This window comes from Saccostrea cucullata, unplaced genomic scaffold, assembly GCF_032062105.1.
Source record: "Saccostrea cucullata isolate Sc308-1 unplaced genomic scaffold, CSIRO_AGI_Scuc_v1 ctg1314, whole genome shotgun sequence".
Lineage (NCBI taxonomy): Eukaryota > Metazoa > Mollusca > Bivalvia > Ostreida > Ostreidae > Saccostrea > Saccostrea cuccullata.
Genome location: NW_026926557.1, coordinates 190,327 through 203,474, shown reverse-complemented (window position 1 = coordinate 203,474; position 13,148 = coordinate 190,327). Strand labels below are relative to the sequence as shown.

The window sequence follows — 13,148 nt, the reverse complement described above, 5'->3', positions numbered from 1 at the left end:
CGAAGTAATATACATCGGCCGATTATCCTGGAACATCGCTTTATAATTAGCAATGCACCACTGGGTCCTTGTAAAGTCTGGCCGGCAACCACGCCATGTTTATCAAAAATTGCTGTTATTGCCCATCGCTGGATAATGTGACTGATACTTTAAGCACTTCAAGGCTGATGTGGACCGAGGCATCGCTTACACCAAGGATTACCACCGATTAAGTATCAGTCACATTATCCAGCGATGGGGTATACGATGAGAAACCAATGCGTTTTTTTTTATGAAAATGACGTTGTTGCCGGCCGGGCATCACTAGTGATCGGACGGTGACTGAGGCCATTTAGCGAATCGGTGGGGTCATCGGTAGGAAATAATTCGTAGTTAAAATTCAGCGATGTCTCCAACGATGCCTCACATCGCTCCTCATCGGCAACCCATCATTAACACATCTTTCAAGGATCGGCCGATGTATTGCCGAGCATCGTCCAATATCCGCTGAATCTGAAGTCATCGGGGGGTTGAATAGTGTTCAACAGATAACGGCCGATCATCGGTCGATGTTCGACCAAACATTGGCCTGTAGTCGACCGATGTACGAACGATGATCTCCAATGTGTGAGCGATGTAATATACATCGGCCGATTATCCTGGAACATCATTGTATGATTAGCAATGCATCGCTGGGCCTTTGTAAGTCCGGCCAGCAACCATGCCATTTTTATCATAAAACACATTGATTGCACATCGTATACCCAGCGCTGATAATGTGACTGATACTTTAAGGACTACTTGGCCGATGTGTACCGATGTTTGGGCATCGTTAACACCACGGATTACCACCGATTACCACCGGTCTACGGCTACCGGCCGGGAAATGTGACCTAGGCATTACAACCGGTCTACGGCCACCGGTGGGGAAATGTGACCTAGGCATTACCATAAAGACAATTTACAAATTTGATGTTACAGGTTTATGTTAAACAGTGTATCTCATTTAAAAACAAATTTAGTGGGGATCTGCATTTAAGAACTGTATTCTTTACTGTGTTTATAAAAATGCTAGTATTGCTTTCTGTCATAAATTCATTGGTGTATGCAATCAAAGCACTTCACAAACAATAAAATATACTAACGGATACCTGACATGGCGGTTCTCTGTTTGACACAAACAAAAAGGCAAGGTTGGAATTTGATTGCAATTAAATTATACGTAAAAATAACTAAGCAATCCAAATGTTTCAACACACAGAACAAAAATATAATATATTCATATAAAAAAATATATAGTGTTTTATTAATCTGTTTCTCTAAATACTCATATATACATGTAATCTAAACACAAAGGTCTGCATTTTGTCTAATAAAGGACAAACGGACTTTCAAATGGTTGTCCGAATACAAAACCAGGCTGTTCGTATGGATGTGGTTATTCTTCCCCAGGTATTTTCCATCTAACCTCTTTGCCACAGGAGAGTATACAAAAAAAAAAAAAAACTAAGTATGTACATCCACAAGAGGCATTAAATAGGACTACGAAACGAATAACCCTCAGTTGAAGTTAAAAATGTGAATTTTAAAGGTAGAAATATTTGATATCATTGTCATTAATCGTGTGTTTAAGATTTTTTAGTATCTGTATTATGAATCCTTAACACAATGGAAACGTGATATTCCCATGAGGTATTCAAACCGTTTTTAGGTCATACGTATTTTGAAACTCCTACAAATTGCACGGAGATTTTACATAGGAATAAAAATGGCCAACAAAAATGTGCTTTTATGGACCTTTACTTTAATAATTATAATTTGTAAGTATATATTTTACCTTGTAATTTACTCCTATGAATTTGACAGAATATAGTGCCAGATTGTAAGAATATGACGTCTATCAATGTAGAAGGTAGACTATGAGGGCTTTAATACAAAGTTTAAAATGAAGCCTAGCAGGTTACCTAAAGTTAAAACATATATTGTTCCAATGTCATTTTTTAATCAGTTGCTGGTATTGTGGAATCTGCATCAAGGAGCTACAGATCTCGCAAAACAAGTTCCTCCGCAGGACTGTAAGAAAAATAATGTATTATCCATTGTATTTCATTTCGTAGTTTGTCAGTGTACGCTTATTATAATATATGAATTAATGTTAATATTAAGTGTAAGTTACGTTACATGCTTTAGAGTTATCTTTATTGATTGTTTTTGGTATACTTTCACATATATGGTTTTATATATATATAAAATATATATATAATATATATATATATTTTTCTACCTTGTCGTCCCTGATCAAATGAAATTTTATCTATAACTTACTTTATTGCTTGACAAGTGGTATTGAAAAACAATATCGTAAATATTTGAAGTAAGTGGTCTTATGAAAAGCATTTTTAGAAATCTGTATTGATGGCCTGTCAGTTTCCAAGAGATTATAATCATAATGATTGTTCTATGTGGTAAAAAGAAACGATATGAATTGCTCATTTTATTCTAGATATATTTTACGAATGTGCAATGAAGACAAACCATTTTTGTATTTTAAATGCTGAGTTACTTTGTCCTTTTTTACTGGAGCGTGTATTAATTTCTTTGTCTTTTCGTGCACTAATTAAATCAGTTAACACTCAGAAATGAGTATGAAGTCTTTGATCTTTGCATGTTTGTTTTCTTTTTGTTTGCATTTTATCGGCTCTCTCGAGAATATTTATAATTAACTCTAATACAGACGCCACCATTTGCCTGTGGAGGACTGCAAATTTAGACTTTTATGCTCGGAACTCAGAGCCTTTGAGCATACAGTGAGGGATCTTGTTCGTGTACGTACTCCGATAGGGGGTTTCTGTTTATACGGTCTCATCCAAAGAAACGGTCTCAAGTCCTGCATTTGGATTCATACTCCCTAACCTATGAACTTCATATCCCAAAAATCTAGGGCCAACCCTCATACCGTTGACCCACGCAAAGTACGATATTTACATTGTGCATATTGTAAAATATTTCTTTCTCAACTTCATCTTTCACTGACCATTAGAATCAACCTTTATTCAGTTAATGTCAGAATAAACCGTAGACCATTCTAATGTGCCTAAAAGCAGTTTCACATCGTTTACATGTACTTTGCATAGTTTACGTCACGGTATGAAAAAATTGTCAAATATTTTGTTATATTTTTAGTCCCTAGCCGTAAATTTAATGTTTAATCGCTGTCTTAATGTATGGAATATCGTCTTGTCCTCAGAACTAGACTGTAAGAATGGTTAATTATTTTCACAGCGCTTGCACTCTTAATAGAAGGCCGTGGGTCCGAGCTCCGGTCAAGACTTACCGAAGTTGCTTAAGATAGGTAGCAAGTGTTTCTTCAACAAGCGCTAAGCACTTTGAAGTAAAAGTTGCTGTTCCTTAGATCCCCGTGTCAGAATAAAACTCACTCACTGCTCAATGGCCCCTAGTGCCGAGTAAAGTATAAGTCACATTATCCAACGATGGGGTATACGATGAGAAACCGATGTGTTTTTTGATGAAAATGGCGTGGTTGACGGCTGGGTAATACTAGTGATCGGATGGTGACCGAGTCTTTTTTGCGAATCGGTGGGGTCATCGGTAGGAAATAATTCGTAGTTAAAATTCAACGATGTCTCCAACGATGCCTCACATCGCTCCTTATCGGCAACCCATCATTAACACATCTTTCAAGATCGGCCGATGTATGGCCGAGCATCGTCCAATATCCGTTGAATCTGAAGTCATCAGGGGGTTTGAGTGGTGTTCAACAGATAACGACCGATCATCGGTCGATGTTCGACCAAACATTGGCCCGTAGTCGACCGATGTACGAACGATGTTCACCAAATATAAGGGATGGAATATACATCGGCCGATTATCCTGGAACATCGTTATTTGATTAGCAATGCATCGCCGAACCTTTGTAAGTCCGGCCGGCAACCACGCTATTTTTCTCATTATGTTCTATTTCACCAGTTCAACCGAACATAAATTATTTATAAATTCAAAACTCAAACACATGTTTAGGAACGGCATCGCCTGCGTCTGTGCAACAGACATTTATTATACATAAATGTTACAAATAATATTCTTCTTTGAAACAACATTCTACAAAATAAAAAACGAAAATATTAAATCATATCAGATATATACATTATAAAGTAGGATGGGTGGGCGGGGACTTGTTGCACTAAGCGCAGCGAAACCTCGAATAACTTCTAATTCTTAATACCTGGACACAGGTAAACTACATGTTCCGCACGATTTCATTTGTACTCATATCAATCGTTAAAATCCAATCAAATCTTAGATACTATAAATACTTTCTAAACACGTAAACAAACAACACCACGTGTTTCCGATACCAATTATAAATATATTTATGTTCTATTTCACCAGTTCAACCGAACATAAATTATTTATAAATTCAAAACTCCAACACATGTTTAGGAACGGCATCGCCTGCGTCTGTGCAACAGACCTCGACCAATAAAGACAGAAGCAAAAACCCACACTTTATATACCCAAATTTTTCGTAACTGACAGTTGCTGTCTAAGATTTTCTGACACATAACCATCTTTAGCCGTCTCAGATTTCCACCTGCCATGTTTTTTAAATAGTCTATCACAAACACCATGGTTGGCCGCTGCAGTAGCCCCGCCAGCGCGAAGACTATGCAGACCAAACTTAGTTCTATCTAAACCCAACGATGCGAGCGCTTCCAGAAGAATCTCTCTAGCCCTTGTATATGACAAGCACTTTTCTCCTCTTAATTTGTATGTGTTAGAATTTTTACAATAAGTGATAGATCTAAACAAATATTCATTTGATTGGTCGTTAATGTTTGCTAGACTGAGATATCTTCTGGTCATTCTCACAGGATATGTAATTTCATTCGTACATGACACAACTACATTGCTCCCCTCTTTATAACAATCTGTTTTGCTTTTCTGAATAGTAAGAGTCATATAATTGTCATAAAAACATATATCTGATCTCTTCAAATGAACAAGTTCTGAAAATCTTAAAAAACCAGCATAACTTAATAAGCACATATATCAATATGGATATTTTTCTGGTGAATAACAAACCATATTCAACACCAAAAGAGTCCATAATTGTTTTATTATATAGTCCGAATTCGAATAGATAAGACATTGAATGCCGAATGACGACGCCACTTTAATTTACGAACTTCCATTGTTGAAAATAAAAAAAAGTCTCCATATTACTGTTTCTAACCTCCGTGTTTTCCTTTCTGAGTTTCCCTATGCGTAACTCAGTCTAAATGTCAAAAAATAATCCTGAAATAGGTTTGAATAATTATTTTCCTGCTCAGATACGTAGCTCGCTGCGGCCGTTGCAACCATTGTTTACAACGTTGTTTGATATTTTGATTGTGACGTCACAATGCCGTTGCACGCGCATTGCCCCTCTGGTGAATACGGCCTAAAATCCGGTGAATATGTAGTGTTATGAACTGTTTGCGTTTGTATAGATTATATAGGGAATATAAATAGACTATATAATAAATTCTAATATCTAACAAAGAACACGATTCACCTCCGTAAATAGCACACAACTGTTTCAGTATATTGGAGGTAATAGGTTCTTTTTTATTTATCAACTGTTTCCCGATAGTTCTATGGCATCCCTCTCTGGCTGAAATAGTAAGTTCGGATGAACAGGGATTAGGAAATCCCGCCAATTTATGCGCCCAGCTAATTGCATAAAAAGCCTCGTCAATTGTCCCTGCACTGCTACATGTATTACTGAGACTTGTTAAATATAACGATACATGGAAATCCGTTGCAGGAAGATATGAAATATTATGTGTAAAACACCACTTACGAAATTTATTGAAGGCATATCCGTACGTTTTTCTTGTGTTTTCAGCCTTGGAATTCATGATTAAATCCGGAAGTTTCTTTGCCAGCGATTGTAAGGAGGGATGAGAGGTCCTCCATAACGAAATCCAATTTCCAGTTTTGAAAACATCTGCAAAACTAAAATAAAAGTGATATTACCGACCATGCTTGGAAACCCAAGCCTTGTCGCAGTAGACCTTGTCGATAAGCACGGCCTTGTCTTTCCATTCCTGACCGTGCCGGCTTAAAAAGAAATGCATTCTAATTAAGGGCCATGTCAATCTAATAATAAAACTTGACCTTGCCATAAACTTGGCCTTGTCAAAATAAACACAAAATAAATTCAAACATTAATATGTACACAGACCATGCCTTCTAAGGCCATGTCATCAGACTCCACTGAGTCTTACAGCTAATACTCTAGAATTAAAGCTGTCAGAGCCAAACAGGCTGTTCAAATTTTTGCCATGCATAAAAATATTCTGATATGGAGAAAATTCCAAAACATCAACTACACACTGTTTATACTTCATATTTTCATCAAACAGTAACGTCCAAAATGCAACAGACGGCCATTTTGGAACAATTAATGTACCCACACATTTACACGCTATTACATGTTTTATAGCTTTACTCACAAGACAAATAGGTGGTACTAACCAATTATTTTCAAAACACCAGTTTTGAGTAAAAGCATCAACTGCTTCAGTCTCCGGGTACCAAAAAAGGGAGTTAAACCTCGTTAACTTTGTGTTATACACACTTGCGAATCTATCAATAGTATGAGGACCCTACATTTGGTCAACAAAACTAAAAAACTCTTGAGTTGTTTGCCAATCTTCATAATCGACTAAATTAGACAAATAATCTGCTTTTGTGTTTTGGTTTCTAGGTATCCAACAAATTTTCAACGAAATAGAATTTTCAACACATTTAGAAAAAATGTCTAAAGCTAAATCTTGTAAATGTAATTTAGTGCTACCTCGTTGTACAATTTTTACACAATTTTGATTGTCAGTATGCCAAAGTAAACTCTTTCCAATAAATGAACTGGCAAATGACTCTAAAGCTAACTGTATAGCTTTAAGTTCTCTCCACGTGGAGCTCATAACAGATTCATTCAATGACCAAGTTTTATGAAAAACCTTTTCGTCAGCTTCTACAGTATATGCACCAGCTGCAACGTCACTGGCATCTGAAAACACAAGCGTTATTGGTAACGAGTCTTTAACTAACAGTTTCTGATTCAACTTATCAAGATTTTCCTTCCAGAAGTGCAACTCTGATTTTACTGCTTCTGGAAATAAAAAACTGATTAAGCAATCCCAATGACTTCTGCTCTCTATAGCTAAATAAATGTGTCTGGTCATCAAACTTGTTACATTACCAACAACTGGTGACATGGAAATAACTTTCCCAGCCGCTTTTGCGAGATCTCGAGCTGTAAAGTTGGGAAATCTATCAATAAGTAATTCTATCGAGTTCTGAGCATCAGAAAGTCGTCTTTCAGGTATACGTAGAGAAAATACACTGGTATTCCATACCAACCCTAACCACTCCAAACACTGGACAGGCTGAAAAATAGACTTTTCAATATTAATTAGCAAACCTGCTTTTTCTAAAGTCTCTTGAACTAAATTTGATGCTTTAACACACGTTTGTAAATCTTTACCAAAACCAAGACCGTCGTCCAGATACAAAACAATGTCAATTCCGCAGCTTCTCCAATACTTCACGATGGGTCTTAGACACTTGGTAAAAATATAAGGTGCAGACGTTAGACCAAAAGGTAAAACATTGAAACAATAAAACTTATCTTTCCAACAGAATGAAAGAAAAGTAATCTGAATTTTACAAATATCTATGTGGTGGTAGCCTGACTTTAGATCAAATTTAAACAGAAAACAATCTTTGTTGAAAAAATTCAAAGCAATACGCCAGTCTTCAAACTTTACTTTTCTTTTGTCTACAAAATAATTCAATTGACTCAAATCCAGAATAAGTCTCTTTTTACCAGACCCTTTATTTCTGCAACACTTAGTGGACTGACCACATGTGGCTGAAAAGGAACCTCTTGTACGCAGCCGCTCTCAAGAAGATCTGAAACAGACTGATCAACAAATTGTTGGTTTTTCATTGCAGATTTGTTATTATTTAGTCTCATGCGTGGTGGTACTGTAACAAAAGGAATAGCATAACCATTTTTGATAGTATCTAATATGAACTCATTAGTGCTTATGGACTTCCAAAACTCAAAATGTTTGCGTAAACTGCCTTTCACCCCTTTACCAATATCAGGTAAATTTTCAAAATAATTTACTTGCTGTACAAATGATTCAAACTGATCAGTAAAAATAGATTCATCAACGAAATATACATACTGATTCTCATAATCACTGGGTTGACGAGCTTGTGCTTGGTTTGTTGGTTCTGGCTGGGGCAGTGCATGCGGATTTCCAATGGCCGAGCTTATGGCAGTTGTAGCACACGTCGTATGGAGAGGCCTCCTTACGCTTGTAGGGACGAAAATTACGGCCAGAACCACCAGACCTACCATCAGGTAGCGAAGTTGTTGCAGAACCAGACTTGGAGTATGGCTGAAAACGGCGTTTTTCTTTGATAGCTCGTAATGCTCGGTTTTCAGCTTGACGTAGACGTTTTTCGTCCTCAGAGTCGGACGCCAAATCATCACTTTCATACTCACAGACTGTCGACCACCCGGCCGGAGATTTATCAGCGATCCTGATGAGCTTGTTACGTTTAGTAACCTTGGAAATGAGCTCTGTAACGATGCTCAATGTGGAAGAATCTGAAATGCGCTTTTTAAGTTTATTCAAATCACCCAATATTTCAGTATTAAAGTTAAACTGAATTTTGTTCCCTTCACTCTTGAATTTTACAGAGACCTCTTTTTTAATGGTTTTTGTTAAATTTTCGATGTCGTTACCCGTAGAGAGTTCCTCCTTGAGAGTATCAAGTTTGTTGTCCAGGTAAGACTTGAACAGGTTGAATGTATCGGCCAAGTCCGCACTTACACGGGGACTAGAGTATCCAGAGGTCTCCTCAGAATTAGCCGTCTTGCGAGTGGTTTTCCGTTCACCAGCGGGTTCTTGTAGTACAGTTTCGTCTAGAGACTCATCTTCCTCCCGGTATTGGGCCAAGAAATCTGTTTTTTGCCGAGACATCTATTCGACTTTTTACTTGTTGCACTAAGCGCAGCGAAACCTCGAATAACTTCTAATTCTTAATACCTGGACACAGGTAAACTACCTGTTCCGCACGATTTCATTTGAACTCATATCAATCGTAAAAATCCAATCAAATCTTAGATACTATAAATACTTTCTAAACACGTAAACAAACAACACCACGTGTTTCCGATACCAATTATAAATATATTAAAACGCATTGGTTGCCTATCGTATGCATATCGCTGGATAATGTGACTGATACTTTAAAGACTACTGGGCCGATGTAGACCGATGTTGTGGCATCGATAACACCACGGATTACTACCGATTACCACCGGCTACCGGCCGGAAAATGTGACCTAGGCATAAAGGTCTAAATTTGAAGTCCTTTTCCAAGTAAATGGTGACATCTCTATATGAGTGTAAATTCTCGAGCGAGGCGTTAATCGACATAAATAAATAAATCAATTCGTCAACATTACATATGTAGTTTTACTAACTTGGTCCTTGATAATTCGAATACCTATAACATAAATTGAAATAATGGTGTATAAAATTCAGAATTTTAACTTTTTTTCACCATTTAATGTTGACTCTTTAATACATGGATAATTAGATAATATCAGATTCACACGATCAGAAAAATTTCTTATTATTGATTATCTTAATTCTTACAGAGACACATGGATGATTATCGTGATTGTTGTTTCTTGTTTGTCAATACTAGCCGTTCCATTTGTTTTAATCATTTGTGTGAAATGTGGATGTTGTAAGGTTGTACAAAAGACCACCCCAGGTCAACATGAAAGTAAGTAAACGACGGATAAGTATGTGCTCAAAAGATAAGATTTAGTTGATTTGCATGCTTCAATTTTTGAAGGATTTTTGTATATATAAAGATTGCATTATATTGAATATAAATATTGAGAGAGCAACAATAAAAAAAATATCTCTAAGAAAAAAAATTAAAGTCTGCTTGAAAAAAAAACAGCATTTAATAACAATATTTGAATAACTTCCACATTTTCATTTGGTTTAGTAAAATTTTTTGATTATAAACAAGATATCGGTGGAAACAATTTATCTATGAAAAGATTGCATTGACCTTATAATTATAGTTTAAGATTATCTATCCTCTTAAACTTTACGTATTCTGAAATGTATGTAATAAATGACTAGTCTATGGGAAGATAAAAAAATTCAATTTTTCCGAATAGTTTGAAAATATTGTTTTTAGATAAAAAGTGTTCAAACAAAGGCTTTCAGAAATAAAGATGTCTTTTTATGAGACGTTTGTTTGATTTTTAAATGAGAGCAGCTTTTAGCTATTTCTGATTTTTCCTAGCAATAAATTCCATATTACCCATGACAAAATTTTCAAACCTACCTGACAATGAATGACAAACTTCCCCTGTACAAAAGAGCTTTCGAGTTTACCCCCTTTATCTTGTTTGTCAAACATATTTAAACGAACAACTTTTAAAAAGTCTGTCTGATATTTTTCTTCTACTGCAAATTGGAATTTTTCCCGGGGTCGTTATTTGATAAAATTTTTCAGTTCATAAATTTTTATGAAATAATTCATAATAATTTTACTTGATTCCATGTACATTGATTTCATTTTTTGATCAGAAATTAGAAATATTAATCAGCTCAACAAACAATTGTGACGTCAAATGAAATGTACCCAGGTGTTTATAACAAATTTAGCCCATCGTGAATGTCATCTGTAAAAACAGAATGCAAAAAAATATATAGAGATTTTTCAAACTCAAAAAGTCCTTGGTCATACATATACAATCTAATGGGAAATTGAGAAAAAATAATACCTCTACCTGTACCTTTGGAATCCCTAACTTATGGTCACTTAAAAAAACAACTGCATTCATAATACATGTTTTCTTTGAATATCACCACTTAATTCATGCATTTAGAAAAACACGTTCTTGCAGTGGTTCCGCAAGGGCAACAATATGGACAACCAGGAGCTATGTATGGTCAGCCTCAGAGCGGAATGCCTCCTCAGTACGGACAACCACCTCCATACGGACAACCAATGCAATACGGACAACCACCTCAATACGGACAACCGAACGCTTTTGCACAACAAAATGCCTTTGGGCAACCAGTTGAAAATCAGTTTTCTAATGGTGGTGCAAAATACTGAGCATGTGACAATTTGATATTTGAGTATGTGCATGTGGAACATGAAATATCAAAATATAAATCAGTATAATTATATTTCTTACTGTTATTTTATAATTAAGGTGTTTATTGTTTGTATATGATAATTTATATGTGTGGAAATGCAAAAAAAATTAATGTCTTCTTTTTCCCCAGTTGATATTTTAATCTTTCCTGTCAAAAAGAATACATTTGAATGAACACCAAATCTTAATCTTTAATGTACTAGAATTCGAACATTAGAAAAAAAAATCAGGAGTGTGCATGAATGTGAGAATATTTCTTGACGATTATAAGTAGAAAAAAGCCTACATCAATGATGTGTAATTTAAGCACATGGATCCCTGTTTACTAAAAGATGATAGAATGTATAAGACAGCTGTTCCGGGTAGATAAAAAGCTAAGTCATCATTTATCTGTTCATCAGTGCCCACTTTGTTGAGAGGTTGTCGTTCTCTCAAGACAATGTTATATGTGTTTTGAAATTTACTATTATCATCTTTTTAAAATTAACTACCTGTAGTCATACGAATATTAATATTACAAAAGAACTTCCGTATATTCCCCTAATGTAGATGTAAAAGTCAGAGCCTCTCGCAAAAGTCCTATCCTCTTTCTCTCTCTTTCTCGATCGAACAGACAAACGCGACCTTTGAAAGTACCAAATCCTTTTTAAAAAGAATAAAAGATAGAAATATTCGAACGTGTGTGACAATGTTGAAGAGATTTTACTTGATGTCGTTCAAAAGACAAAAGGTAATATGTTCTCGATTTCTAGAGGTAAACTTGCTATGTTTCTTAGGACGTATATACCTAGTTCTACTTTAAAAAGAATACCAAATAAATAGCTATGAATTCTTACTGTTAGACGTCATGCTATTGACTTTTGAAATTTAGTGTTCGGATATGAACTAAATGTGAACTTTCTGCACTACACATAGGTTTAAATCATGGGTCGAACTTCTAGATCAATGACACACATTATTATTGATTCAGTTCCATTGAATCCGAGGCATATATGGGTCGGATACCTTAAAAGCATAACATTGTGGTATCTAGTTTTGTTTTGTTTTTATCAATGACAATGTACGTAGAAAATCAATAATCTATAAAACGTAAAGAAAACATCTTTAATCTTGTAACACGTTGCAACAAATCTTTATTCCACAACAATATAGGTAATTTTGCAATGATTCTTTGAAAAATGAATCAATTTTAAAATACTATGTGCATTGAATGCAGTAACCATGTTAAAATGTGCATCTAATGATTAAAAAAAGGAAATAATTGTTACAGTATTATAATTTAGTTTTGAAAATTAAAAGAAAAGGGCGTACAATACATCAATCAATAATCATGCAATTAAAAGTTAGTACTTATGTAATAAACTCTTACAGACACAGTTACAGATATTTATTTAAAATTAATTTTAAGTGGTGTGTAGGATATACACCACGAAAATCTAAATCGATCGAGAAAATTTAGTACGTCATATATTTTTGGCTTTTATTATTATAGAGAATTCTTCACAGATTCAAATCTTATAAATAGATATTTTGGAAAAGGAAATCTAAACAGCAAAGCTAACCATAAATCAATATTGTCACTCTAAAACATTAAAATTTTATTAATCAAGCATCCAGTGGACATAAAAGGAAAGAACACAGAATCAGATTACCCTTCTTCGCAAGCCAAGGGTTTTCGGTCCATAATTAACACTGTGGGGAGTGTTACGAACCGAAAACCCTTGGCTTGCGAAGATGCACATTACCAGGTGGTGAAGTGCTGTAAACCAATTATTATACGCGTCATTTTTTATTCGCGACTGACCGCCAGAGAACTAATCCGCGACGATTAATATCCGCGAACGAGTGGTCACATTTTTTTTTTATTTCCACGAGTATTTTTGAATC

General features: G+C 35.4%; 2 protein-coding genes across 4 annotated transcripts; one reads left to right on the top strand and one right to left on the bottom strand.

The window, feature by feature from the left end:
- The first annotated feature begins 1,702 nt into the window (after positions 1-1,702).
- LOC134272044 (uncharacterized) lies at positions 1,703-11,292 on the top strand. Its single transcript, XM_062754280.1, has 4 exons — positions 1,703-1,799; positions 1,988-2,054; positions 9,729-9,859; positions 11,004-11,292. The coding sequence occupies exons 1-4, from the start codon at positions 1,748-1,750 to the stop codon at positions 11,216-11,218; spliced, it is 465 nt and encodes a 154-aa protein (XP_062610264.1). The 5' UTR covers positions 1,703-1,747; the 3' UTR covers positions 11,219-11,292.
- On the bottom strand, positions 3,955-9,262 carry LOC134272052 (uncharacterized). 3 transcript variants are annotated; one of them, XR_009993127.1, is made up of 3 exons: positions 8,242-9,262; positions 5,844-8,035; positions 3,955-4,099 (listed from the first exon to the last, which is right to left on the bottom strand). XR_009993127.1 is itself a non-coding variant. In XM_062754288.1 (2 exons), exon 1 carries the CDS (start codon positions 9,043-9,045, stop codon positions 8,254-8,256), a length of 792 nt encoding a protein of 263 aa, XP_062610272.1. In that variant the 5' UTR covers positions 9,046-9,262; the 3' UTR covers positions 5,531-8,035; positions 8,242-8,253. The 3 variants fall into 3 exon arrangements, 2 of the variants coding, with proteins under 2 accessions (XP_062610272.1, XP_062610273.1); XM_062754288.1 differs by lacking the exon at positions 3,955-4,099 and having other exon boundaries at positions 5,531-8,035; XM_062754289.1 differs by lacking the exon at positions 3,955-4,099 and having other exon boundaries at positions 5,531-5,998.
- Positions 11,293-13,148: the final 1,856 nt, after the last annotated feature.